Source organism: Dendrobates tinctorius, unplaced genomic scaffold (assembly GCF_039654945.1).
Source record: "Dendrobates tinctorius isolate UK_male_01 unplaced genomic scaffold, ASM3965494v1 ptg000037l, whole genome shotgun sequence".
Taxonomy (NCBI): Eukaryota; Metazoa; Chordata; class Amphibia; order Anura; family Dendrobatidae; genus Dendrobates; species Dendrobates tinctorius.
In genome coordinates, this window is record NW_027361705.1 from 5,305,996 (window position 1) to 5,332,078 (window position 26,083).

The window sequence follows — 26,083 nt, forward strand, 5'->3', positions numbered from 1 at the left end:
GGGCGAGCTGACCTAGTGAAGACCACCCCCTATACTGGGAGTGTCAGGGGCAAGCCCCAGGGGGTGAGGTACCACGACAGCTGGCACCAGGCGGCCGGCTCACAGGAGACACGAGTGGGTGAGTGTCTGCAGGAACGTGTAAAGCGTGGACACAGGAACACGTGGTATACAGAGACTTCGTACGCCCGGGTGTGAGTGAAGCAGGATGCGTGCAAGGAGCACGTCAGAGCACTGAGTCAGGCAGCAGGTGTGTCAGGAGGTGTAACAGAGTACAGAAGCAGGGTGTGTGCCAGAGGGCACAACTGAGCATAAGACAGAGTGCAGGATTGGAACGTGTGCCAGGAGGCACAACTGAGTAAGAGACAGAGTACAGGTTCAGAGCATGTGCCAGGAGGCACAACTGAGTATGAGACAAGGCACAGGGTCCGAGTGTGTGCCAGGAGGCACAACTGAGTATAAGACAGAGCACAGGATCAGAGTGTGTGCCAGGAGGCACAACTAAGTACAAGACAGAGCACAGGGTCAGAGCGTGTGCCAGGAGGCACAACCGAGTACAAGGCAGAGTGCAGGTTCAGAGCGTGAGCCAAGAGGCACAACAGAGTGCAAGGTAGGGGACCCGAATACAGCGCACAGCCAGGCAGGGACACGGCAGACCAAGCCAGGAAGCACAACAATAATCAGGCACCTCCCCTAGGAAGAGGTAGCCTGATATTGCACATGATCCCGAGTGCTTCCGGGTCAAGTCCTCCAGTACCATAGAGAGGACTGACCTGGAGACCGAACTGAGAAAAGCGCGCAAGCGCAGACATAACATGAAGGAGACAGGGACCTAGGTACGAGAGGTGCGCGTACGCACCCGGCGGGACCCCCGGAGTGACCTCGGCTCCGGAAGAGATGATGTCGGGGCCGAGGTCCCGCCCCCATGTGAGCGCGGCGTGACAGTACCCCCCCTTTACGCCCCCTCTTTCTAAAACTGGAGAGTAACTTAGACAAAATGTGGGGTGCGTGTATATTCTCCCTGGGCTCCCATGACCTCTCCTCGGGGCCAAAACCCTTCCAATCGATCAAGAACATGGTTCTCCCTCTTACCTTCTTCATGGCCAAAATGTCATTCACCTCAAACTCATCCCTCAATCCAACAGGCTGGGGTGTGTGGCCTGGAGAAGGATGAAATTGGTTAAAAACCACAGGTTTAAGGAGAGACACATGGAAGGAATTGGGAATACTGAGTGAAGGAGGCAGCTTCAATTTGTAAGCAACATCATTAATCCACCTGAGGACCTCAAAAGGACCAATGTAACGGGGACCCAGTTTGTAAGATGGTACCTTAAGGCTGTGTGCACACGCTGCGGATTTAGGTGCGGATTCATCCATGCGGATTTTGTAAAATCCGCAGGTGAAACCGCAGGTCAAAAGACCTGCGGTTTTAACCCTGCGGTTTTTCATCTCAATGGAGGAGATGGCAAACCGCAGCAGAATCCGCAGAAAGAATTGACATGTCAATTCTTTCTGCGGATTGAAAACCGCAGATAATCCGCGCGGAAAAATCCGCACCGTCTGCACTGCGGTTTTTGATTCCCATAGGGAATAATGGTACTGTACAACGCAGCAAAAACTGCTGCGGATCCGCAGTGGCCAAATCCGCTGCGGAACCGCAGCAAAATCCGCAGCGTGTGCACACAGCCTTAAGCGGACATATTTGGTGGAGAGCCACACCTTGTCACCAGGGAGAAATGGAGGAACGTCCAGGCACCTCTTGTCAGCGTGTAATTTCATTCTGTCCCGTGCTTTATCGAGAGCGGTTTTGGTCTCCTGCCATACCCTGGAGAACTTCACAGCCAGAGAATCGGCAGCAGGTACCCCCGAGACAGGAAGTACCGGTAGAGGCACATTGGGATGCTGTCCAAAGACGATGAAGAAAGGAGACTTGGTAGAAGATTCACTGGAGTGATTATTGTAAGCGAATTCAGCCCAAGGAAGTAGACCGACCCAGTCATTCTGATGAGCATTAGAAAAATGCCGGAGGTAGGATGTAAGGATCTGGTTGGTACTTTCCACCTGCCCATTGGTTTGGGTGTGATAGGCGGAAGAGAAATCCAATGACACTTTCATGAGTCCGCATAGAGCTCTCCAGAACCGAGAGGTGAATTGGACCCTTCTGTCTGACACGATGTGCTAGGGGAAGCCGTGAATCCTGAAGATATGGGAAATGAAGATCTTCGCTAAGTCAGGAGCAGAGGGTAGTCCGGGAAGAGGAATGAAGTGGGCCATCTTTGAAAATTGGTCTACAACTATTGGTCTACCAAGACCACAGTACAACCGGAAGAACAAGGCAGATCAGTAATGAAATCCATGGCTATGTGCTGCCATGGAGCCGACGGAACGGGAAGCGGGAGCAGAAGACCAGAGGGTGGTTGTCTGGGTATCTTGTTCTGGGCACAGGACGGGCAAGATGCCACAAAGTCTTTAATATCCTGGGAGAGTGAAGGCCACCAATAATAGTGAGAGATTAAGTCCAAAGTCTTTTGGACACCAACATGGCCGGCAATCTTGGATGAATGTCCCCAATTTAACACTCGTTTTCGGTTATTCTCAGCCACAAAGGTTCTTCCCGGAGGTAACGTGGTTAACTTGACAGGAGCCACGGTAATTACTTTTGATGGATCAATGATATGAGAGGGTCCTTCCTCTGCATCAGACGACAGGAATGGTCGTGACAACGCATCCGCCCTAACGTTTTTATCGCCGGGCCGAAAATGTAGTTCAAAGTCAAAGCGGGCGAAGAATAGGGACCACCTGGCTTGCCGAGGATTGAGCCTCTGTGCGGACTGGATGTACGCCAGGTTCTTATGGTCCGTGAAGATCTTGAATGGATGTATGGCGCCTTCCAGTAAGTACCTCCACTCCTCCAAGGCCAATTTAATGGCGAATAGCTCTTTGTCGCCAATGGAGTAGTTATGTTCAGTGGAGGAAAATACTTTAGAAAAGAAGCCACCGGTGACAAAACGTCCAGAAGAGGACTTCTGCAGAAGGACAGCGCCAGCCCCGGTAGAGGATGCGTCCACCTCGAGAGTGAAAGGTCTACTAACCTCAGGTCGGTGAAGCGCCGGAGCAGCGGCAAAGGCTTGTTTCAACGACTCGAAGGCCTCTTCAGCCTCAGAGGGCCAAGCCTTTGGGTTAGCTCCTTTGCAGATAAGGGACGAGATGGGGCGAACCAACGAGGAGAAATGAGGAACGAACTGTCGGTAGTAGTTCGCAAAACCAAGGAAGCGTTGGATTGCCTTCACCCCATGGGGCTGTGGCCAATCGAGGACGGCAGACACCTTTGCCGGATCCATGCGTAGACCTGATTCTGAGATAATGTACCCCAAGAATGGCAGGGACGTTTGCTCGAAGGCACATTTCTCGAGCTTGGCATAAAGGCGGTTCTCCCTCAGGCGCTGGAGGACTTGACGCACGTTCTTTCTGTGGGCGGAGAGGTCTGGAGAAAAAACGAGGATGTCATCCAGATAGACTACCACGCAGGAGTACAGCATATCCTGGAAGACGTCATTCACGAACTCCTGGAACACCGCTGGGGCATTGCAGAGGCAGAAGGGCATGACCAAGTACTCGTAGTGACCATCTCTGGTGTTAAAGGCGGTCTTCCACTCATCACCGGAACGAATGCGGATCAAGTTGTAGGCCCCACGAAGATCCAGTTTGGTAAAAATTCGAGCTCCTCTAAGCCGGTCAAAGAGTTCTGGGATCAATGGCAATGGATACTTGTTCTTGACCGTGATATCGTTCAGGCCTCGGTAGTCTATACTAGGACGGAGGGAGCCGTCCTTTTTGACAAAGAAAAATCCCGCTCCCGCGGGCGAGGAGGACTTAAGGATAAAACCTCTCGCAAGGTTCTCCTGGATATACTCAGACATAGCTTGTGTCTCAGCAGGGGATAGCGGACATATTCTACCCCTGGGTGGCGTAGAACCAGGAATGAGGTCAATCGGACAGTCATATGGCCGATGGAGGGGCAGAGTCTCGGCCTCCTTCTTGTCGAAGACATCTGCAAAGGACCAGTAAGCCGACGGCAGACCGGTAGGTGCCGGGGATGGACAGGCAGAGTTCATCGGATGGACGGGCAACAGGCAGTTCTGACAGGACGGTCCCCAACGGAGTATCTCGCCCGACCGCCAGTCCAGGGTTGGCTCATGAGTCCGTAGCCAAGGGAGACCTAGAAGAAGCGTGTGAGACATGGTAGACAAGACGAGGAAGGAGATCTTCTCCCGGTGCAGGGCTCCTATCTGCAGCTCGATGTCTTCGGTGGCCTGGGTAACGGTCTCCTGCACGGACGTACCATTGACCGAAACTATCGACCGAGGAGTCTCCAGGGATCTGACAGGAATTCGTTATTTTTGAACCGCCTTGAGTGTGATAAAATTCCCCTCCGCGCCAGAATCCAGAAAAGCCTCCTCAGAATAACGCTTGGCACCGAGATTCAATAACACGGAAACGAGCAGGGGAGGAAAGGGATCACGTACACCTAGGGAGGCCTCTCCTACTAACCCTAGGCGGAGAAGTTTCCCAGCTTCTTGGGGCAGGAACGAAGGAGGTGAGAGGAGCTCCTCTCTCTGGCTGATTCACGGGCACGTTCCTGAAACCGCAGTTTAATGCGTGTCGCCAGAGAGATCAGATCCTCTAAAGAGGTGGGAGTATCCAGACCTGCCAGTTCGTCTTTGATCCGACCGGACAGGCCACGCCAAAAGATCCCTACGAGAGCCTCGTTGTTCCAACCGAGTTCGGAGGACAAGGTACGAAAACGGATGGCATACTGTCCCACCGGTAGCGTACCCTGATGGAGGTTAAAGAGAGACTCGGTGGTAGAGGCCAGCCGACCCGGCTCATCGAACACCTTGCGGAAGGTTTCCAAAAAGATGGAAAGCTGAGAGACGAGTGGGTCATTACGCTCCCAGAGGGGCTTCACCCATGCTAACGCCTCCCCCTCTAAGTGTGAAACAATAAAGGCAATTTGGGCGCGCTCAGTGGGATAGTGCTGCGGCAAAAGCTAAAAATGTAACTGGCATTGGTTCAGAAATCCTCGGCAAAACTTAGGGTCCCCGCTATATCGGGGTGGCTTGCCGAGGCGCGGCAGCGGGTGCGGAGCCGAGGACTGGGCAGAAACGGCTTATATGGAAAGAAGCCGACTCTACCGACGCCATATGGTTGAGGATATGGACCTGGGTGTCGCGTTGCTGTGTGAGTTCTTGCTGGCGGCTGGCCAGCTGGGAAGCATTCCCAGGGTCAGAGGACTGCATGGCCGACAAACGGGACTCCATGGATTTCAGAGAGGACACGATCCTGGTCTGACTCTCCCTTAGAAACACCAGTTCCTTTTGGACGGAGGCGGTGGTACCAGCGGGGTCCATGGCTTGATTATACTGTGACGACTCCTGGAGTGGACCCTCTGGGTCGTGGCACCAACCCTCCCAGGGCGAGCTGACCTAGTGAAGACCACCCCCTATACAGGGAGTGTCGGGCAAGCCCCAGGGGGTGAGGTACCACGACTGCTGGCACCAGGCGGCCGGCTCACAGGAGACACGAGTGGGTGAGTGTCTGCAGGAACGTGTAAAGCGTGGACACAGGAACACGTGGTATACAGAGACTTCGTACGTCCGGGTGTGAGTGAAGCAGGATGCGTTCAAGGAGCACGTCAGAGCACTGTGTCAGGCAGCAGGTGTGCCAGGAGGTGTAACAGAGTACAGGAGCAGGGTGTGTGCCAGAGGGCACAACTGAGCATAAGACAGAGTGCAGGATTGGAACGTGTGCCAGTAGGCACAACTGAGTAAGAGACAGAGTACAGGATCAGAGCATGTGCCAGGAGGCACAACTGAGTATGAGACAAGGCACAGGGTCCGAGTGTGTGCCAGGAGGCACAACTGAGTATAAGAGCACAGGATCAGAGTGTGTGCCAGGAGGCACAACAAAGTACAAGACAGAGCACAGGGTCAGAGTGTGTGCCAGGAGGCACAACCGAGTACAAGGCAGAGTGCAGGTTCAGAGCGTGTGCCAAGAGGCACAACAGAGTGCAAGGCAGGGGACCCGAATACAGCGCACAGCCAGGCAGGGACACAGCAGACCAAGCCAGGAAGCACAACAATAATCAGGCATCTCCCCTAGGAAAAGGTAGCCTGATATAGCACATGATCACGAAAGCTTCCGGGTCAAGTCCTCCAGTACCATAGAGAGGACTGACCTGGAGACCGAACTGAGAAAAGCGCGCAAGCGCAGACATAACATGAAGGAGACAGGGATCTAGGTACGAGAGGTGCGCGTGCGCACCCGGCGGGACCCCCGGAGTGACCGCGGCTCCAGAAGAGATGACATCGGGGCCGAGGTCCCGCCCCCATGTGAGCGCGGCGTGACATATACTTTTTGATTATACTAAAAGAAAGCCTATCATCTGCACAAAATGACCGGTGGTGTAGAGTGCACCTGTGAGACTGATTAGTTCAGTGAACTTTTCCATCTATTTATTTTGCATCCATTCTTTTTGATTTACAATTCTGGCTTTCTAGAAGGCAAAGGAAGGCAGAAATACATGGAAAATAAGCAGGTTGAAAATTGCACTAAACTGGTCATGCACTGAGTTTTTGTGCTTGGTTTCCTCAGTCATTTTGTGTTGTGTTAAATAAATTATTATTAATATTATTACTAGATGGAGGCCGATGCTATCGCATCGGGAGGGCGGTAATGTCAAGATGGGGGCAGGCGTTGCAGCCTTGAGAATCTCTTCCCCCCCCCCCCCCGTGTGCTCACCCACCTATCCACTTTCTTTCCCCATGTGCTGACTTCTTCCGTCTGTGCTCTCTTCTTTGACCTGTCTACCCCATGTGCTATCCCCCTTGTCTGCTGTCTCTGTCCTTCCTGTGCTGTGTTCTCCCTTCATGTGCTGTCCCATTTGAGCTGTCTCCCCCTGTGCTCTGTCTCTCTCACCCCTGTGTCTGACCGTGTACAGAACATACCACAGCTCCTGGGCAGGGGAGGCAGCAAAATACAATACTGACAATTACAGCAAGAGATCAGAGGATACATTTTGCGAGGTAAAATATTGTTTAAAAACAGTCACTGAAATATTAAAGGGAAAACCCCTTTAATGTGACCGGCTTCCTCTGCCTGTAGACACATCGCGCATCTGCTGCCGGGATCAGCCGAATGATTCACTGCGCCTGCGCAGAATTCGGCCAGGCGCAATGCGACGGTGTTCCACTGGTGGTACTGTGGAAGAGGCTGTGTGAGTGTTGGTACGGCGTATAGTGTGTGTGGTGCGACGGTGTTCGGCTTTTGGTACCGCGCAATAGGTTGGTACCAGCAGCAGTGTCAATATTGAGACAACCATCACTTGGGTGTCCCAATATGGCGGTCGGTGAACTTCCGCTTGGAATTCTGGGATACCGTGACATCTGGACAGAACAGGAAATGAAAACATTACAAGGCAATTATATAAATAGATTATTATTATGTTGTGACAGTTGCTTTTTAACAGCTAAGTTCATTTTTATTTTAAGCATTCAGCTCATTTAGGCAATGCCTATGTAGAAGCAAATACTATATTAGCATGTGTTCTGTATTATTTGTATTAACTAGTGTCTCTTTATTTCCTTTAGGAACCCTTGCTTTACCCTCACAGGAAGTAGCCATAGTTGAAGATCTACTGTATGTTCTGGTTGGAGTTGATGGACGGTATATTACTGCACAGCCCATAGTGGAACGTCAGATACGTTCTTTTTCAGTAGACCCAAACTTGGATATGTCTGTAAAAGAACTTGTGAACAGGATACTACCTGTAGCAGCCAGCTATTCCTCAATTACCAGGTACTAAAAACACTGTAATCATTCAAAAAATATGACAATGCACAAGGAAATTTCGTTCCCCAATAATAGTATTGATGCTTTATTTTCAGAAGATTTTATTTGAGCAAACTTTTTTACAATAATGAAAGGAAAAAAAAACAGTATATATGAAACACACAATATACAGTTGTGTGAAAGTGTTTTCTCCCTTCCTGATTTTATTCTTTTGCATGTTTGTTACTTAAATGTTTCAGATCCCCAAATAAATTTAAATATTAGACAAAGATATCACAAAATGCAGTTTTTTAAAAGAAGGTCTGTATTAAGGGAAAAGAAATCCAAACTTACAGGTCCCTGTGTGAAAAAGTGATTACCCCCTTTAAACATAAATTAACTCTGTTTCATCGTATATTTGGGAAGCTGAGATTAAATTCCATAGCCACACTCAGGCCTGATTGTTGACATGCTTGTTTTCAATCAATAAATCCCTTAAATAGGACCTGCCTGACAAAGTGAAGTAGACCAAAATTTCCTAAAAAACTAGACATGCCGCGATCCAAAGAAATTTTGCAGCAAATGAGAAACAAAGTAATTGAGATCTGTCCGTCTATATAGTGGCCACTATACCACATCAGGACACTAGTAAGGTTGCTATCGAGCCTCCTGATGATCCCAAAGGGGTGAAACGCGTTGAGGCGTATCTAGGCTATGGGGCGGTTGTTGGAGTATACGTTGAGTATCCCATTTTCTTTATCTGAGCTTTCCACCGATGATATGTCTTATCTGTTATTTGACAATATGATGAGATCTGAGAACTAATGTTGTGGATATAGGCTCAATGTGTTCTTTGGACTTTGGCTATGTTTACATATCGTGACCTATATATATGAGGATGTGGTATCTTGGATTATATATATACATATCTGTGAATCAATACACATGCTGGTACAATTAGGTGGATTGACACACATTGTTTGCTGCTGATGAGTCATGATGTATTGTGTCTTTTCAGTTATATCTATATGTCTGAGCCATGAGTCGGGATAGAACTGTTTCCCTAAATGCCTATTTATTGATGTGTTCTATTATATGTGCAATATTTTGTGGGTTCTAGGGTCCCCCTCATCGTAGGATTGTCTGTTATTTGGCAGGGGTTCCCTTAGTATCGGGGAAGGGACTTCATTAGTGGTGCCAGGGTACAATAGGGCCCCTAGGGACAGCCACCGTTGAGCGGGGGCGCCACAACGTTCCCCCTAGGGTGCCAACCTCCGCGGTTAGGAAGGTGATAACAGGAGACATTAATAGGGACTCTTAGGATATTCCCCACAATTTTATGTGTTTTGTATTTTTTGGACACTTTTTTGTCTTGTTTTTTGTGTTCACTTGTGGTGTGACCCTGGTGGGTTTTTTTATCAATAAAATATTAGTTTTAGAGCCCCTGATGTACCTAAACAGTGGAAACCCCTCACAAGTGACCCCATTTTGGAATCTAGACCCCCTAAGGAACTTATCTAGATGTGTGGTGAGCACTTTAAACCCCCCAGTGCTTCACAGAAGTTTACAACACCCAGGTGTGAAAATAAAATCATATTTTTTCCACAAACATGATCTTTTAGTCCCCAATTTTTTTTTCCCAAGGGTAACAGGAGGAATTGTACCCCAAAAGTTGTTGTCCAATTTGTCCTGAGTACGCTGATACCCCGTATGTGGGAGAAAACTACTGTATGGGCACACGTCAGGGCTCAGAAGGGAAGTTTTTGAATGCAAACTTTGATGGAATGGTCTGCGGGTGTCATATTGCCTTTGGAGAGCCCCTGATGTGCCTAAACTGTTGAAACTCCCCACAAGTGATCCCATTTTGGAAACTAGACCCCCCCACAGAACTTATCTAGATGTGTGGTGAGCACTTTGAACCCCTAAGTGCTTCACAGACGTTTATAACGCCCGGGCGTGAAAATAAATAAATATTTTTTTCCCACAAAAAGCATATTTTTGCCCCCAATTTTTTATTTTCCTAAGGGTAACAGGAGAAATTGGACCCCAAAAGTTGTTTTGCAATTTGTCCTGAGTAGGCTGATATCCAGTATGTGAGGGTAAAACACTGTTTGGGCGCATGGCAGAGCTTGGAAGGGAGGAGCACCATTTGACTTTTTCAACGCAGAATTGGCTGAAATTGAGATCAGATGCCATATTGCGTTTGGAGAGCACCCTAATCCTAATCTCAGCCCTAACTCTAACCCTAGCCCTAACCCTAATGGGAAAATGGAAATAAATACATTTTTTTTAAATTTAATTATTTTTCCCTAACTAAGGGCATGATAAAGGGGGGTTTGATTTACTATTTATGGCGGGTTTTTATGCTTGGCAGCTGTCATACGCTAAAAGACGCTTTTTATTGTAAAAATAGTTTGCATCACCACATTTTGAGAGCTATAATTTTTCCATATTTTGACCCACCGAGTCATGTGAGGTCTTATTTTTTGCGGAACGTTTTTAGTGGTACCACTTTCGGGCACGTGACATTTTTTGATCGCTTTTTTATTCCTATTTTTGGGACGCAGAATGAACAAAAAACAGCATTTCAAAAATTTCTTTTGGGGGGGTGCGTTTACATCGTTCCGCGTGCAGTAAAATTGATATAGCGGTTTTATTCTTCGTGTCAGTACAATTACAGCGATACCTCATTTGTCAGATTTTTATGTTTTGGTGCTTTTATGAAAGGAAAACTCAACGATCACTGGGTTTTGGCCATTGCAGGTGAAAAGAGGAAGTCGGAAAACCAGGGGAAGAGTCTTGAGGAGATCATTTGCATATTCCCAGTGCCTTCTGGGATAGGTGAAGAGTCTCCGCGAGCTCAACGATCACTGGGTTTTGGCCGTTGCAGCTGAAAAGAGGAAATCGGAAAACCAGGGGAAGAGTCTTGAGGAGATCATTTGCATATTCCCAGTGCCTTCTGGGATAGGTGAAGAGTCTCCGCGAGCTCAACGATCACTGGGTTTTAGCCATTGCAGGTGAAAAGAGGAAGTCGGAAAACCTCATTTTTCATCGTTTTTAAGAAATCTCAAGATGGAAGAGGCCAGGAGCCATTTGGTGAGCTGCATTTCTTGCTACATGTTCACAGACTTACCAGTGGAAAAGCCAAACTTCACATGCCACAAATGCAAGCTTGTGTCCCTGTTGGAGGAAAAGTTGCAAAATCTCGAAGAGAGGTTAGCTACGTTAAAGATCATTAAGGAAGGTGAAGAGTTCTTGGACAGAGCAGAATTATCTCTTCATGTTACAGAAAGAGAAGAAATTCGAAGTGCACCTGAAGAAACAGAGGAATGGAGACATGTGACCCAGAGAAGCAGGAGGATCAGGAGGCAGTCAGCACCCATACTGCTCAGAAACCAGTACCAGGCTCTCATGCAGGAAAACGAAGAAATACATCAGGATAAGACTTTGCCAACAAACAGCAACCTTTCTCCTGGATGGAGAAAGAAAAATGTTGTGAAGAAGAAACGGAGAGTGGTGGTCATGGGGGATTCCCTGTTGAGAGGAACAGAGGCCGCTATCTGCAGACCGGATATAACTTCAAGAGAAATGTGCTGTCTTCCAGGTGCAAAAATTAAAGATGTGTCTGACAGGATATCAGGACTCTTCAGACCTACAGATGACTACCCATTCCTGCTACTACATGTGGGGACAAATGACACCGCAAGAAATGACCTGGAAACCATCTGCAGAGACTTTGAAGACTTAGGCAAGAAAGTGAAAGAACTGGGAGCGCAGGTGGTCTTCTCTTCCATCCTCCCAGTGGATGGCCATGGAACAAGGAGGTGGAATAAGATTCTGCAGGTGAACAACTGGCTACGTCGATGGTGCCGTCAGCAACGATTTGGATTTCTGGATCACGGAGTGAATTACTTATACGATGGACTACTTGCTAGAGATGGGGTGCACCTTACGAAGACTGGAAAGCATGTATTTGGAAGTCGCCTTGCTACACTTGTAAGGAGAGCTTTAAACTAGAACAACATGGGAAGGGAAGCAAAAGACCAGAAAAATCCATACACCTGACAAATGCTATTGAGAACTCTGCTATTAGAAGTGGAAAGGAAGAACAAAGACGAAAGAATCTAATTAATAAAAATATTGGAGAAAGAGAAACCAATCACAATCTAAAATGTTTCTATACTAATACACAAAGCATGGGCAACAAACAAGGAGAATTGGAACTACTAACACAGGAAAAGAAATATGATGTCATTGGAATCACTGAAACTTGGTGGGACAATACACATGATTGGAATACAAGACTAGAAGGATACAACTTATTTGCAAAAAACAGACTTGATAAACGAGGAGGAGGTGTCGCATTGTATGTTAGAAACGCGTATATCTGCACAGAGATTGAAGCTTCAGAGACTGGAAGTTCTGTGGAAACTGTTTGGGTAAGAATACAAGGACAGAACAATGGAAAGGACACCATTGTAGGCATTTACTACAGGCCGCCTGTGCAAGCTGAAGATATGGATGAACTCTTTATGCATCAAATGGCCAAGTTCTCCAAAAAATATGACATAGTTGTCATGGGAGATTTCAACTATCCAGACATTTGTTGGAAATCTCTCTCAGGCAAAACTAACAGGTCAAGGAAATTCTTATCCTCTCTTGCTGACAACTTTATCTTCCAAAAGGTAGGGGAGAAAACAAGGGGAACTGCTACCTTGGATCTAATCCTTATAAACAGGGAGGAAATGGTTGAGGAGGTAAAAGTGGCTGGGACCCTAGGAGGTAGCGACCATGCTATTTTAGAATTTTGGATAACTAGAGGAGGAAGACCTGTGAAGACTCATACGTCAAGGTTAGATTTCAGAAAGGCAGATTTTAAGGGTTTCAGAAAGAGAATTGGAGGGATCCAATGGCTGGATGTCATTAAAGACAAAAATGTCCAGGAAGGATGGGAAATCTTGAAAAATGAAATTCTCAAAGCACAGTTGTTAACAATTCCAAAAAGAGGGAAGAATAGGAAGCATTTAAGGAAACCAGGATGGATGAACACAGAACTTAAGCACATGCTAAAAAGGAAGGAAAAAATGTTTATAAAATGGAAAGAGGGAGGCATATCTAAAGAAGAATATAATGCTGTTTGCAGAACTTGCAGGGCACAAATCAGATTATCTAAAGCTGAAAATGAATTGAGGCTTGCAAGAGATGTCAAAAGCAATAATAAAGGATTTTGGGGATATGTCAAAAGTAAAAGAAAAGTCAAAGATGCTATAGGATTTTTACAGGATGAAAATGATGAAATGGTAAGACAGGATGTTGAGAAGGCTGAACTTTTAAATTCCTATTTTGCATCTGTTTTCTCTGAGAAAGGAAATGTAACATCAACTGTTATTCACTGTCCTATTAAGGGAATAGAAGAATCCAGGATATCTATAAACAGAAAGATAGTAAGGAAACACTTAGCTAACCTAAATGAATTCAAGTCTCCAGGACCAGATGAATTACACCCCAGAGTACTGAAGGAGATAGCAGAAGAAATTTTTGAACCCCTCTCCATAATCTTTGAAAATTCTTGGAGAACAGGAGAAGTGCCAGAAGACTGGAGAAGAGCAAATGTTGTTCCTATCTTCAAAAAGGGGAAGAAGGTGGACCCAGGCAACTATAGGCCGGTGAGTCTGACTTCTATACCAGGAAAGATCTTTGAACAAATTATTAAACAACATGTATGTCAATACCTGGATAAGAATGAAGTGATTAAACAGAGTCAGCATGGGTTTGTAACTAATAAGTCATGTCAGACTAACTTAATTTCCTTCTATGACGGTATCACTGATTGGGTGGATCAAGGAAATGCTGTAGATATAGTATATCTTGACTTCAGCAAAGCATTTGACAAAGTCTCTCATAAAATCCTTATTGAAAAAATGACTAAGTATGGAATGGACAAGGCAACTGTTAGGTGGATTCATAACTGGCTTAGTGATCGGACCCAAAGAGTGGTCGTAAATGGCTGCACATCCAGTTGGAAGAATGTCTCAAGTGGGGTACCACAGGGCTCTGTCCTGGGCCCTGTATTGTTCAACATCTTTATCAACGATTTAGATGAAGGAATTGAGGGTAATCTGATTAAATTTGCTGATGACACAAAGCTAGGAGGGATAGCTAATACTAGAGAAGAGAGAGAGAGGATTCAAAAAGATTTAAATAAACTGGAGAAGTGGGCAGCAACTAACAGAATGATTTTTAACAGGGAGAAATGCAAAGTACTACATCTGGGAAATAAAAATGAAAAAAGCATATACAGAATGGGAGGAATAGGGCTAAGTGACAGCACATGTGAAAAAGACTTGGGTATACTAATAGATCACAGACTGAATATGAGTCAACAGTGTGATGCAGCAGCAAAAAAGGCAAATGCAATTCTAGGATGTATTAACAGAAGCATACAGTCTAGATCACGTGAAGTCATTATTTCCCTCTACTCCTCTTTGGTCAGACCTCATCTGGAATATTGTGTCCAGTTTTGGGCACCACATTTTAAAAAAGACATCAACAAACTGGAGCAAGTTCAGAAAAGAGCGACCAGAATGGTGACCGGTCTGCAAACCCTGTCTTATGAGGAAAGGTTGCAGGATTTGGGAATGTTTAGTTTGCAAAAGAGAAGACTGAGAGGAGACTTAATAGCTGTCTACAAATATCTAAAGGGCTGTCACAATGTAGAAGGATCAACTTTATTCTCATTTGCACAAGGAAAGACTAGAAGCAATGGGATGAAACTGAAGGGGAGGAGACACAGATTAGATATTAGAAAAAACTTTTTGACAGTTAGAGTGATCAATGAGTGGAACAGGCTGCCACGAGAAGTGGTGAGTTCTCCTTCAATGGAAGTCTTCAAACAGAGGCTGGACAGACATCTGACTGGGATGATTTAGTGAATCCTGCTTTGAGCAGGGGGTTGGACCAGATGGCCCAGGAGGTCCCTTCCAACTCTACGATTCTATGATTCTATGATTCTATATAAAAAAATTATTTTTGCATCGCTTTATTCTGCAAGCTATACCTTTTTTATTTTTTCGCTGATGACACTGTGTGGCGGCTCGTTTTTTGTGGGACAAGATGACGTTTTCAGCGGTACCATGGTTATTTTTGTCCGTCTTTTTGGTCGCGCGTTATTGCACTTTTTGTTCGGCGGTATGTTAATAAAGCATTATTTTTTGCTTTGTTTTTTATTTTTATTTTTTAAGGGGTTCGCTAAAGGGGTTAACTAATGGGACAATTTTATAGGGCGGGTCGTTACGGACGCAGCGATACTAAATATGTGTGCTATTATGTATTTTTTTTATTTTATTTCCAAAAAATGAATTTATTAGGGAATATTTTTTTTTATTTATTTAGCGATTTTTTTTTTTTTTTTATAAATTATTTTTACCCTTTTTTTTTTTTTTAAAGCTTTATTACATTGTCCTAGGGGGGACATCACTGTCATGTGTCAGATCGCTGGCACTGCAGCAGGCTTCCTCCGCTCTGCAGGCAGTGAGGAAGCCAGCTCCCTGCAGGCCCCCGAAGGTCCCCGCCGCCATATTGGATCCGGGGACCTGCAGGGAAGGAGGCCCCCGCAACAGCGCTGCACATCGCGCTGCTGCGGGGGTCTCAGGGAAGCACGGAGGGAGCCACCTCCCTGCCGATGCTTCCCTAAACCCCCGGTACACTGCGATCGGGTTTGATTCATACCAGAATAAGGATGGGATTAATCATACCAGGAACGTGATGGTGCCAATCATACCAGGATGCGCCAAAAAGAAATGAATACTCATGGGCGAGGAATGCAGTGAATATTCAATTCTCTTTAGCAGCGGGAACAGGAGTTAGCCGGAGCCGCTGTCTCCTTCCTCGGTGACCTGCTGCTCCACCGAAACCACTCCCCCACCTCCCCACCACAGCCAGAGCTGGTACATCCTGACTGTAACACGCACCCCCCATTTCCAGGACGTCTCTCCTGACCGCATCACCAGGTTTTCCTTCTTATCCTTGATAGGGACAGGAACACAGAAGAGGTTAAATAGCCCCTCCCCACTAACACCCTTCAGTGTTTTTCCTGTCCCTATCAGGGACATACGCAGAGTAGCGCAGCGGTGCTTGGAGTACCTGTTGGGCTGGCGTGGAAGCGTCGGGACCCGGTGGAGCAGGAGCTCCCGGGACAAGCAGTGTCCTCCTGAGGGTTCCCTGGTGGAGGAGGCAGGCTGGAGGACCCTCAGTGCTGGGGTCGAGCTGGCTGCTCCCCGTTGGACCGCATCCCCTCAGAGGGCTCTGCGCTGTGCCAGCTGCTGCTCCAGTCTGCAGACACTGGCGCCTCGTGTCCTGGATTTCCGGCGCGCCGTGTCGTCGAGGGGCGCACCGGTGATGACTTCCAGGGGCGGGGCCAAGGAAATCATGGCGGCGCCCAGCGCGACGTGGTCCCGGGCAAAGAATCCCACCGAGGCCGGCATCGCATGGATTATGGCGCCCCGTGCATGGAGGGGCATCGGGAAAGGCGAGACCCGCACAGATCGGTGCACGGTGAGCGTGTGCAGCAGGGCAGCCACGTCAGGAGCAACAGCTGGGCTCAGAAGGAGGACGAATCAGATGTCTTGAAGCCGGGTAAGGCGACTACTTAAGACACTCTGACAGACACCACACTGACTCAGTAGAGATGGAAGGTGGTAGCCATCCAGACGTCCAGTCCCTAGAGCCAGCTCTGGACCATGTGAGTAAAGGGGTCACAGACACACAGGAACCTCTTTCATATATATCTTTATTTTGCAGGCCAAGGAAGCACCTAAGCAATCCACCTCGACCACCAGGAAGAAACCTAATAAATGCCCCCTATGCTCGGCCAAGCTCCCGTCGGGACATACAAAAAAATTACGTGAGGACTGCATATCAGGACTCCTCAGGAAGGAGTAGTCCTCTCTCCTGGACAATGAGATCTACGATACGAGAGGAGGTGCAGTCCACAGTCGCAGTGCTTGTACCAGCATAGTCCCCGCATTTTAAGAGGCCCAGATGGGAGCTGGAACAGAGTACTGAGGAAGGAGAGGTGTCAGACTACTCCGATCCTGATTCCGGCGAATGTTCCTCGGCAGCTCGTCCAGAAGATAACTCTTTTTTTCGCGGAAGACACGGACACACTCCTACAGGCAGTCCGAAATACAATGAATGTAGAAGATTCCACAGAACCACGAACAACCCAAGATGAGATGTTCGGAGGGCTGAGAGCCAGCAGAAGTACAGTATTTCCGGTTAATAAACATATAATAGCAATGATATTGGAAGAATGGGAAGAATCGGGGAAGAAACTGATAGTCCCTTTTGATCTGGTAGAGACAAAGGTGTGGGAGACAGTCCCAAAGATCGACATAACTGTAGGTAGAGTGTAAAAAAAAAACGGCTATCCCCTTCGAGGATTTGTCGGGCCTGAAAGATCTGATAGATAAGAGATCAGAGAAAGCCTGGGAAGCATCAGCAGCCGTTATGAAAACTGACATAGCAGCCACAGCGGTAGCCATAATCAATAAGCTTATGGGTGAGCGAGCTAGAAGACCAAATTAGAAACAAAACCCCCAGAGAGGAGATCCTAAAATCACTACCTCTCCTGAGAATGGCTACCGACTTCATGGCGAACGCCTCGGCAGAATCAGTCCGTTTTGCCGCAAGAAATAATGCCCTGTCTAATGCAGCATGTCGAGCGCTGTTGCTGAGATCTTGGACATGAGACACTCAGTCAAAAAACAAACTGTGCTCTATACCCTTCTCAGGACTCCACGTTTTTGGACTCATATTGGACAAGATACTCGAGAAAGCTTCTGACAAAAAGGGCTTTCCGGAGGAAAAGCCAAAACGAATGGCCTTTTTTCGGAGGACACGCTCCCATCCCAGACAGGACTATAGGGGAAAGGGAGAGTCCAGTAGGGTGAGCTACCCAAAAGGAGGAAGAGGGAGAAATTCTCAGGAGCAGAAGGCAAGACCTACCAGAGAATGACACCAGGAAGATAGGAGTGAGACTCCGGTACTTCCAAAACAACTGGCAGGATATTACCCAGAACCCATGGATTCGGAATACGGTCACAGAAGGTTACAAAATCGAGTTCACCGAGCGACCGCCCAGGAGAAACTGCGTAATCCAGACCCAGTCTCAGGTGACCCACCAAAGACTGTTAAGACGTACGAGACCTAATGGAGATAGGGGTCATAACTCTGGTTTCCCATGCTCAGAGATTTCAGGGTCACTACTCAACATTATTCTCCATAAAAAAAACAGGAGGAGAATACCGAACCATAATAAATCTAAAACCACTAAATCAGTGGGTGACCTACAAAAGATTCAAGATGGAATCTCTGAAAGCATACCATTAACCCCTTCCTGACATCCGACGTACTATCCAGTCCACGGTACCCGGGCCCGTATGACCGTGGATGGGATAGTATGTCTACCGCGATCAGCGGCGCCCACGTGGTGAGCGCCGCTTATCGCGGCCGGGTGTCAGCTGATTATCACAGCTGACACCCGGCACAATGTGTCAGGGGCGGTCACGGACCGCCCCCGACACGTTAACCCCTTGCACACCGCGATCAAACACGATCGCGGTGTACCGGGGGTTAAAGGGAAGCATCGGCAGGGAGGGGGCTCCCTCCGTGCTTCCCTGAGCCCCCAACGGCAGCGCAACGTGCAGCGCTGCTGCGGGGGGCTCCTTTCCTCCAGGCCCCGAATCCAAGATGGCGACGGGGGCCTTCGGGTGCCTGAGGAAGCTGGCTTCCTCAGTGCCTGCAAAGCGCAGGCATGAGGAAGCCTTCTGCAGTGCCTGTGTCAGATCGCTGATCTGTCACAGTGATCTGTGATGTGACAGATCAGCGATCTGTCACAGGACAGTGATGTCCCACCTGGGACTATTTAATAAAGTAAAAAAAAAAATAAAAAAAAGTGTAAAAATAATTAAAAAAAAATCGCCAAATATATTAGAAAAAAAAAAAAATATTCCCCCAATAAATCCATTTTTTGGAAATAATAAAAAAACAAAACAAAAGTACACATATTAGGTATCGCCGCGTCCGTAACGACCCGCCCTATAAAACTGTCCCATTAGTTAACCCCTTTAGCGAACCCCTTAAAAAATTAAAATAAAAAACGAAGCAAAAAATAATGATTTATTATCATACCGCCAAACAAAAAGTGTAATAACGCACGATCAAAAAGACGCATATAAATATCCATGGTACCGCTGAAAACGTCATCTTGTCCCGCAAAAAACGAGCCGCCACACAGCATCATCAGCGAAAAAATAAAAAAGTTATAGCTCGCTGAATAAAGCGATGCAAAAATAATTATTTTTTATATAAAATAGTTTTCATTGCATAAAACCGACAAAAACATAAAAAAAGACCTAAATGAGGTATCGCTGTAACCGTACTGACGTGAAGAATAAAACCTCTTTATCAATTTTACCGCACGCGGAACGGTGTAAACGCACCCCCCCAAAAGAAATTCATGAAACGCTGGTTTTTGTTCATTCTGCGTCCCAAAAATCGGAATAAAAAGCGATCAAAAAATTCCACGTGCCCGAAAATGGTACCAATAAAAACGTCAACTCGTCCCGCAAAAAAATAAGACCTCACATGACTCAGTGGGTCAAAATACGGAAAAATTATAGCTCTCAATTAAAAAGCGTCTTTTAGCGTGCGACAGCCGCCAAACATAAAAACCGCCATAAATAGTAAATCAAACCCCCCGTTATCACCCCCTTAGTTAGGGAAAAATAATAAAATAAAAAAAATGTATTTATTTCCATTTTTCCATTAGGGTTAGGGCTAGGGGTGTGTTGGGGTAGGGTTAGGTTAGGGTTAGGTTAGGGTTAGGGCTAGGGTTAGGGCTAGGGTTAGGGCTAGGGGCGTGTTGGGGTTCGGGTTGGAGTTAGAATTGGGGGTTTCCACTGTTTGGGCACATCAGGGGCTCTCCAAATGCAACATGGCGTCTGATCTCAATTCCAGCCAATTCTGAGTTGAAAAAGTCAAATGGTGCTCCTTCCCTTCCAAGCTCTGCTATGCGCCCAAACAGTGTTTTACCCCCACATGTAGGGTATCAGCCTACTCAGGACAAATTGCAAAACAATTTTTGGGGTCCAATTTCTCCTGTTACCCTTAGGAAAATAAAAAATTGGGGGCAAAAATATCATTTTTGTGGAAAAAAATGATTTTTTTATTTTCACGTCCGAGTGTTATAAACTTCTGTGAAGCACTTGGGGGTTCAAAGTGCTCACCACACATCTAGATAAGTTCTGTGGGGGGTCTAGTGTCCAAAATGGGGTCACTTGTGGGGAGTTTCAATAGTTTAGGTACATCAGGGGCTCTCCAAACGCACATGACACCCGCAGACCATTCCATCAAAGTCTGCATTCCAAAACGTCACTGCTTCCCTTCCGAGCCCCGACGTGTGTCCATACAGTAGTTTTCTCCCACATATGGGGTGTCAGCGTACTCAGGACAAATTGGACAACAACTTTTGGGGGTCCAATTTCTCCTGTTACCCTTGGGAAAATGAAAAAATTGGGGACTAATTGATCATGTTTGTGAAAAAAAATACGATTTTTTTATTTTCATGCCCGGGTATTATAAACTTCTGTGAAGCCCTTGGGGGTTCAAAGCGCTCACCACACATCTAGATAAGTTCCTTAGGGGGTCTCGTTTCCAAAATGGGGTCACTTGTGGGGGTTTCCACTGTTTAGGTACATTAGGGGTTCTCCAAAGGCAACATGACACCCGCAGACCATTCCATCAAAGTCTGCATTCCAAAACGTCACTACTTCCCTTCCGAGCCCTGACGTGTGTCCATACAGTAGTTTTCTCCCACATATGGGGTATCAGCATACTCAGGACAAATTGGACAACAACTTTTGGGGTCCAATTTCTCCTGGTACCCTTGGGAAAATAAAAAAATGGTGACTAAAAGATCATGTTTGTGGAAAAAATACGAATTTTTTATTTTCACGCCCGGGCGTTGTAAACTTCTGTGAAGCACTGGGGGGTTCAAAGTGCTCACCACACATCTAGATAAGTTCCTTGGGGGGTCTAGTTTACAAAATGGTGTCATTTGTGGGGGGTTTCCACTGTTTAGGTACATTAGGGGCTCTCCAAAGGCAACATGACACCCGCAGACCATTCCATCAAAGTCTGCATTCCAAAACGTCACTATTTCCCTTCCGAGCCCCGACGTGTGCCCATACAGTAGTTTTCTCCCACGTATGGGGTATCAGCATACTCAGGACAAATTGGACAACAACTTTTGGGGTCCAATTTCTCCTGGTACCCTTGGGAAAATAAAAAAATGGTGACTAAAAGATCATGTTTGTGGAAAAAATACGAATTTTTTATTTTCACGCCCGGGCGTTGTAAACTTCTGTGAAGCACTGGGGGGGTCAAAGTGCTCACCACACATCTAGATAAGTTCCTTAGGGGGTCTAGTTTCCAAAATGGTGTCATTTGTGGGGGGGGTTCCACTGTTTTGGTACATCAGGAGTTTTCCAAACGCGACATGGTGTCCGATCTCAATTCCAGCCAAAAACGTCAAATGACGCTGCTTCCCTTCCGAGCTCTGCCATGCGCCCAAATAGTGGTTTACCCCCACATGTGGGGTATCAGCATACTCAGGACAAATTGCACAATAACTTTTAGGGTCCTGTTACCCTTGGGAAAATAAAAATTGGGGTGAAAAGATAATTTTTGTGGAAAAAATATGATTTTTTAATTGTACCGCTGTACGTTATAAACTTCTGTAAAGCCCTTGTGGGTTCAAAGTTCTCACCACATATCTAGATAAGTTCCTTGGAGGGTCTAGTTTCCAAAATGGGGTCACTTGTAGGGGGTTTACACTGTTTAGGTACATCAGGGACTCTCCAAACGTGACATGGCGTCCAATCTGAATTCCAGCCAATTTTGCATTGAAAAAGTCAAACGGCGCTCCTTCCATTCTGAGCTCTGCCATGCGCCGAAACAGTCGTTCCCCCCCACATATCAGGTATCTGCGTACTCAGGACAAATTGCACAATAACTTTTGCAGTTCAATTTCTCCTGTTACCCTTGGTAAAATAAAAAAAATTGAACCTGAAGTATTTTTTTTATGAAAAAAAGTTAGATGTTCATTTTTTTTTTAAATATTCAAAAAAATTCCTGTGACGCACCTAAAGGGTTAATAAACTTCTTGAATGTGGTTTTGAGCACCTTAAGGGGTGCAGTTTTTAGAATGGTGTCACTTTTGGGTATTTTCTATCATGTAGACCCCTCAAAGTGGCTTCAAATGTGATGTGGTCCTAAAAATAAAATGGTGTTGTAAAAATGAGAAATCGCTGGTCAACTTTTAACCCTTATAACTTCCTAACAAAAAAAAATTTTGGTTCCAAAATTGTGCTGATGTAAAGTAAACATGTGGGAAATGTTAGTTATCAAGTTTTTTGTGTGCCGTATCTCTGTGATTTAAGGGCAAAAAAATTCAAAGTTGGAAAATTGCGAAATTTTCAAAATTTTTGCCAAATTTCCGTTTTTCTCACAAATAAACGCAAGTTATTTGAATGAAATTTTACCACTAACATGAAGTACAATATGTCACGAGAAAAGAATGTCAGAATCACCGGGATCCATGGAAGCGTTTCAGAGTTATGACCTCATAAAGGTACAGTGGTCAGAATTGTAAAAATTGGCCCGGTCATGAACGTGCAAACCACCCTTGGGGGTGAAGGGGTTAATAAAGAAGGACTCCGTCATGAGCATCCTAGATTTAAAAAGTGCCTATTATCATGTGCCCATCCACATATCTCACCAGAAATTCCTCAGGTTCGTGATAAAAGGTCACGGGAGGATACAGCACTACCAATTCCGTTGCTTACCATTCGGACTCGCCTCGGCGCCCTGGATCTGTACAAAGCTTATAGCTTAGATCATGGCCCATCTAAGGGAAAGAAATACCCTCATTATACCGTACTTGGATGACCTGCTGCTAGTGGCAGACTCTCCACAACAGATGGAGCAGGACCTTGCATCCACCGTATCAATCCTACAGAACCTAGGATGGGTAATAAACTGTGGAAGAAGTCAAGTCTAAGACCACAAAGAGAGAAAGTGTTTCTTGGAGTCATACTAGACTCGGGGAAAGAATGTTCCTTCCTTCCCCTGCACAAACAGCAGGCGATCAAACAAGAGGTCCAGAGACGCAAGTGCATCTCCATAAGGAAGGCCATGAGAGTCCTGGGTCTCATGACTTCATGCATCTCCAGTGTACAGTGGAACCAATTTCATTCAAGAATCTTGCAAAAAGAAGTCTTGGCGACCTGGGACGGCAAAGAAGCATCACTGGACAAAAACATGAGACTCTCCGAGGAAGGAAAGCAGTCCCTGTCCTGGTGGATGTACACACAAAACCTCGGAAAAGGAAGACGCTGGAGACTGTTGCCATGTACAAGCATCACTACCGACGCCAGTCTCAGAGGTGGGGGGCTCACATGGAAGGTTGATACCTCCAAGGGACATGGGGCCCATCAACCGGTCCTCGAATTACAAAGAGCTCAGAGTGGTCTGGGAGGCACTAAAGACATGCCAAGAAGAACTGAGGGGTCAGAATGTCAAGATCTTCTCGGACAACTCAACTACTATTGCCTTCCTCCAACATCAAGGAGGCCCCAGACACCGTCACCTATAGGATCTAGCACAGAAAATCTTTCCCTGGGCAGAACAGACAATAACATCAATTACGGCAGTCCACCTGAAGCGATCCAGAAATCAGGTAGCGGACTACATGAGCAGAGAGGAGGTCCAATCTTCAGAATGGTCACTAAGCGAGGAGGTCTTCAGACAGCTATCCCAACACGGGGACACCAGAAATCGTTTTTTTCGCCACAAAGAAAAATTCAAAAACAAAGAAATTATTTTCTTTCAACCCAGCAGACAACCCAACAGGATTAGACGCTTTGGCTCAGGAATGGAACATAGAGCTTGCTTACGCGTTCCCGCCACTCCCTCTTATACCAAGGGTCTTAAAAAAGATCCATGAAAGCAGAGCATCAGTTATGTTGATTGTTCCTTTCTGGCCCTAAAGAAGCTGGTTCTCCCTACTAAAATGGATGGCACGGGAAGATCCGATACTACTACCAGCGAGACGGGACCTTTTAACTCAAGGACCCCTAGTACACCAGAGACCAGAAAAGCTACAGCTATCGGCCTGGATCCTGAGGCGAAGATCCTAAAATCAAAGGTACTCTCTGACCCAGTAATATCTACTATGCAGAATAGTAGGAAGCCGGTAACCGCCATATACCGAAAAATCTGGAAGACATTCTGTTCTCAATGTAAGGCGACAGTGTCAGTCATCCTGGGTCCAAATATTCCTCATATTCTCGACTTTCTCCAGGTAGGCTTTGATAAAGGACTTAGGCCTAGTATGCTGAAAGTACAAGTGTCAGCCTTAGGGTCATACTTTGACTTTCCCTTAGCCAATCATCCCTGGGTAGTGAGGTTCAGAAAAGCCACACAGTGTATGAGACCCACAATCCGTAGCTTGATACCACCTTGGGATCTTAGCTTGGTCCTAAATGAGCTACTCAAGAATCCATACGAACCACTAGAGCAGGCTCTCTTAAAGTCAGTGACATTTAAAACCCTATTTCTAGTAGCAATAACTACGGCTAGAAGCATAGGGGAAATTCAGGCCCTGTCTATAGAGCAACCATATTTAAAGATCCAGGAAGACTGAATCGTCTTAAAATTAAATCCGGCCTTTCTTCCCAAGGTGATTACAGATTTCCACCGGAGTCAAGAAAGTGCTACCTGCTTTCTGCCAGAATTACAACAACAAGAAAGAACGCTCTCTCCACCTCTTGGATGTTAAAAGAGCCGCCCTCCAATATTTAGAGCTCACAAAAGACTGGAGAGTAGACTCTAACCTCTTTATCCAGATGGCAGGCAAAAACAGACGGAAGAAGTCATCGAAAGCTACCCTGGCTAGATGGATGAAGTCAACTATCAGTGCAGCATATGTGTCGGCGGGGGAGACTCCGCCAGAAAACCTTAGGGCCCATTCTCTAAGACCCATATCTGCCTCATGGGCAGAGAGCAGGAGCATCCATGGACCAGATACGCAAGGCCGCAACCTGGTCTAAGTTTAATACTTTTTGCAAGCATTATAAATTAAATGTTACGGCCAATTGTCATGAACTCAGTGCGGGTTTGACTCGCACACGTGGGGTTAATGTCTGGAACCAGTGCTGATGACTGGCATTTCTGGGGTTAAAGGTTGTTATCCCAGTGCAGGCTTACCTGCACACCTGGGGCTATGATTGTGGCCTCTCCCTGGTTCTGGGAGAGGCTTCTTATAGCCTCAGGACGCTCCCATCCCCGTCAGTTATACTTTCGCCCTTGTCATTGTGTGGTGACCCCTGAGTATGTTTGTGCTGTGTTCTGGTTGCTTGATTCTCTGTGTACGACTCGGTCTGTTCTCTGGATATTGCTTAGGATTCTGCTTGGTACCTTCTATGTCTGTTTGGTTTCGACTTCTGCTTGGCCCTGACTATCCGTCCTGTCTCATCCCTGGTACTTTACTGATTTCTCTGTGTATGACCTCCGTTTTGCCTGACTGAGTATTTCTGTATAGTGTCCTGCCATCTCTGAAAGCAGGACGCTAAGCCCCGCCCCCTTGCAGTCACATGACAGTAGGTCCTGTGACTGCTTGCTAAACTTCAGCGTCCACAGGTCCTGTGTATCTCTACTTTCCGGCTGTACCTGACCCCGGGCCCCCCTACAGTGCGGTTGAGTCCCTGCTCAGCGGAGGCTGCACGCCGGCGCTGACAGGATCCTGACACCAATCTTCAAACAGCCTTACATATATATGTAATCGATATTACATAGTGTATTACATATTTACAACTTATTACCGTTTTTTGTGTTCTAAAGTTGTATTCCAATAAATATGTTCTATCTAAATATCTTGATTATTGTATCATAAAAATCATTTAATGTCTGATGTTCACATTGTTCTACAATACATTTTTCACTTAAATATAAGCAATATATGTGGGAGTCGGAGTCGTGGAGTCAGAGTTGGAGTCGAAGTCGCAGGTTTGGCTTACCGACTCCACAGCCCTGCCTCCTGGTGGTGCTGTCATGATGGACTTCTGAAAATACCATTACCGGTAGGACTAATTCCTACTTTCTCTAGTCACGTTCCACGACAGCTACATCGGAGGAT

General features: G+C 46.4%; 1 protein-coding gene across 6 annotated transcripts in view; it reads left to right on the forward strand.

Annotated features, from left to right (window-relative positions):
• Positions 1-26,083, forward strand: part of TUBGCP2 (tubulin gamma complex component 2) — a 1,139,845-nt gene that overhangs the window by 275,574 nt on the left and 838,188 nt on the right. For all 6 annotated transcript variants that reach the window (XM_073573858.1, XM_073573862.1, XM_073573860.1 and 3 more), the window contains one exon: positions 7,647-7,854. In XM_073573858.1, the coding sequence (XP_073429959.1) occupies positions 7,647-7,854 (208 nt within the window). The remainder of the gene's footprint in view (positions 1-7,646; positions 7,855-26,083) is intronic.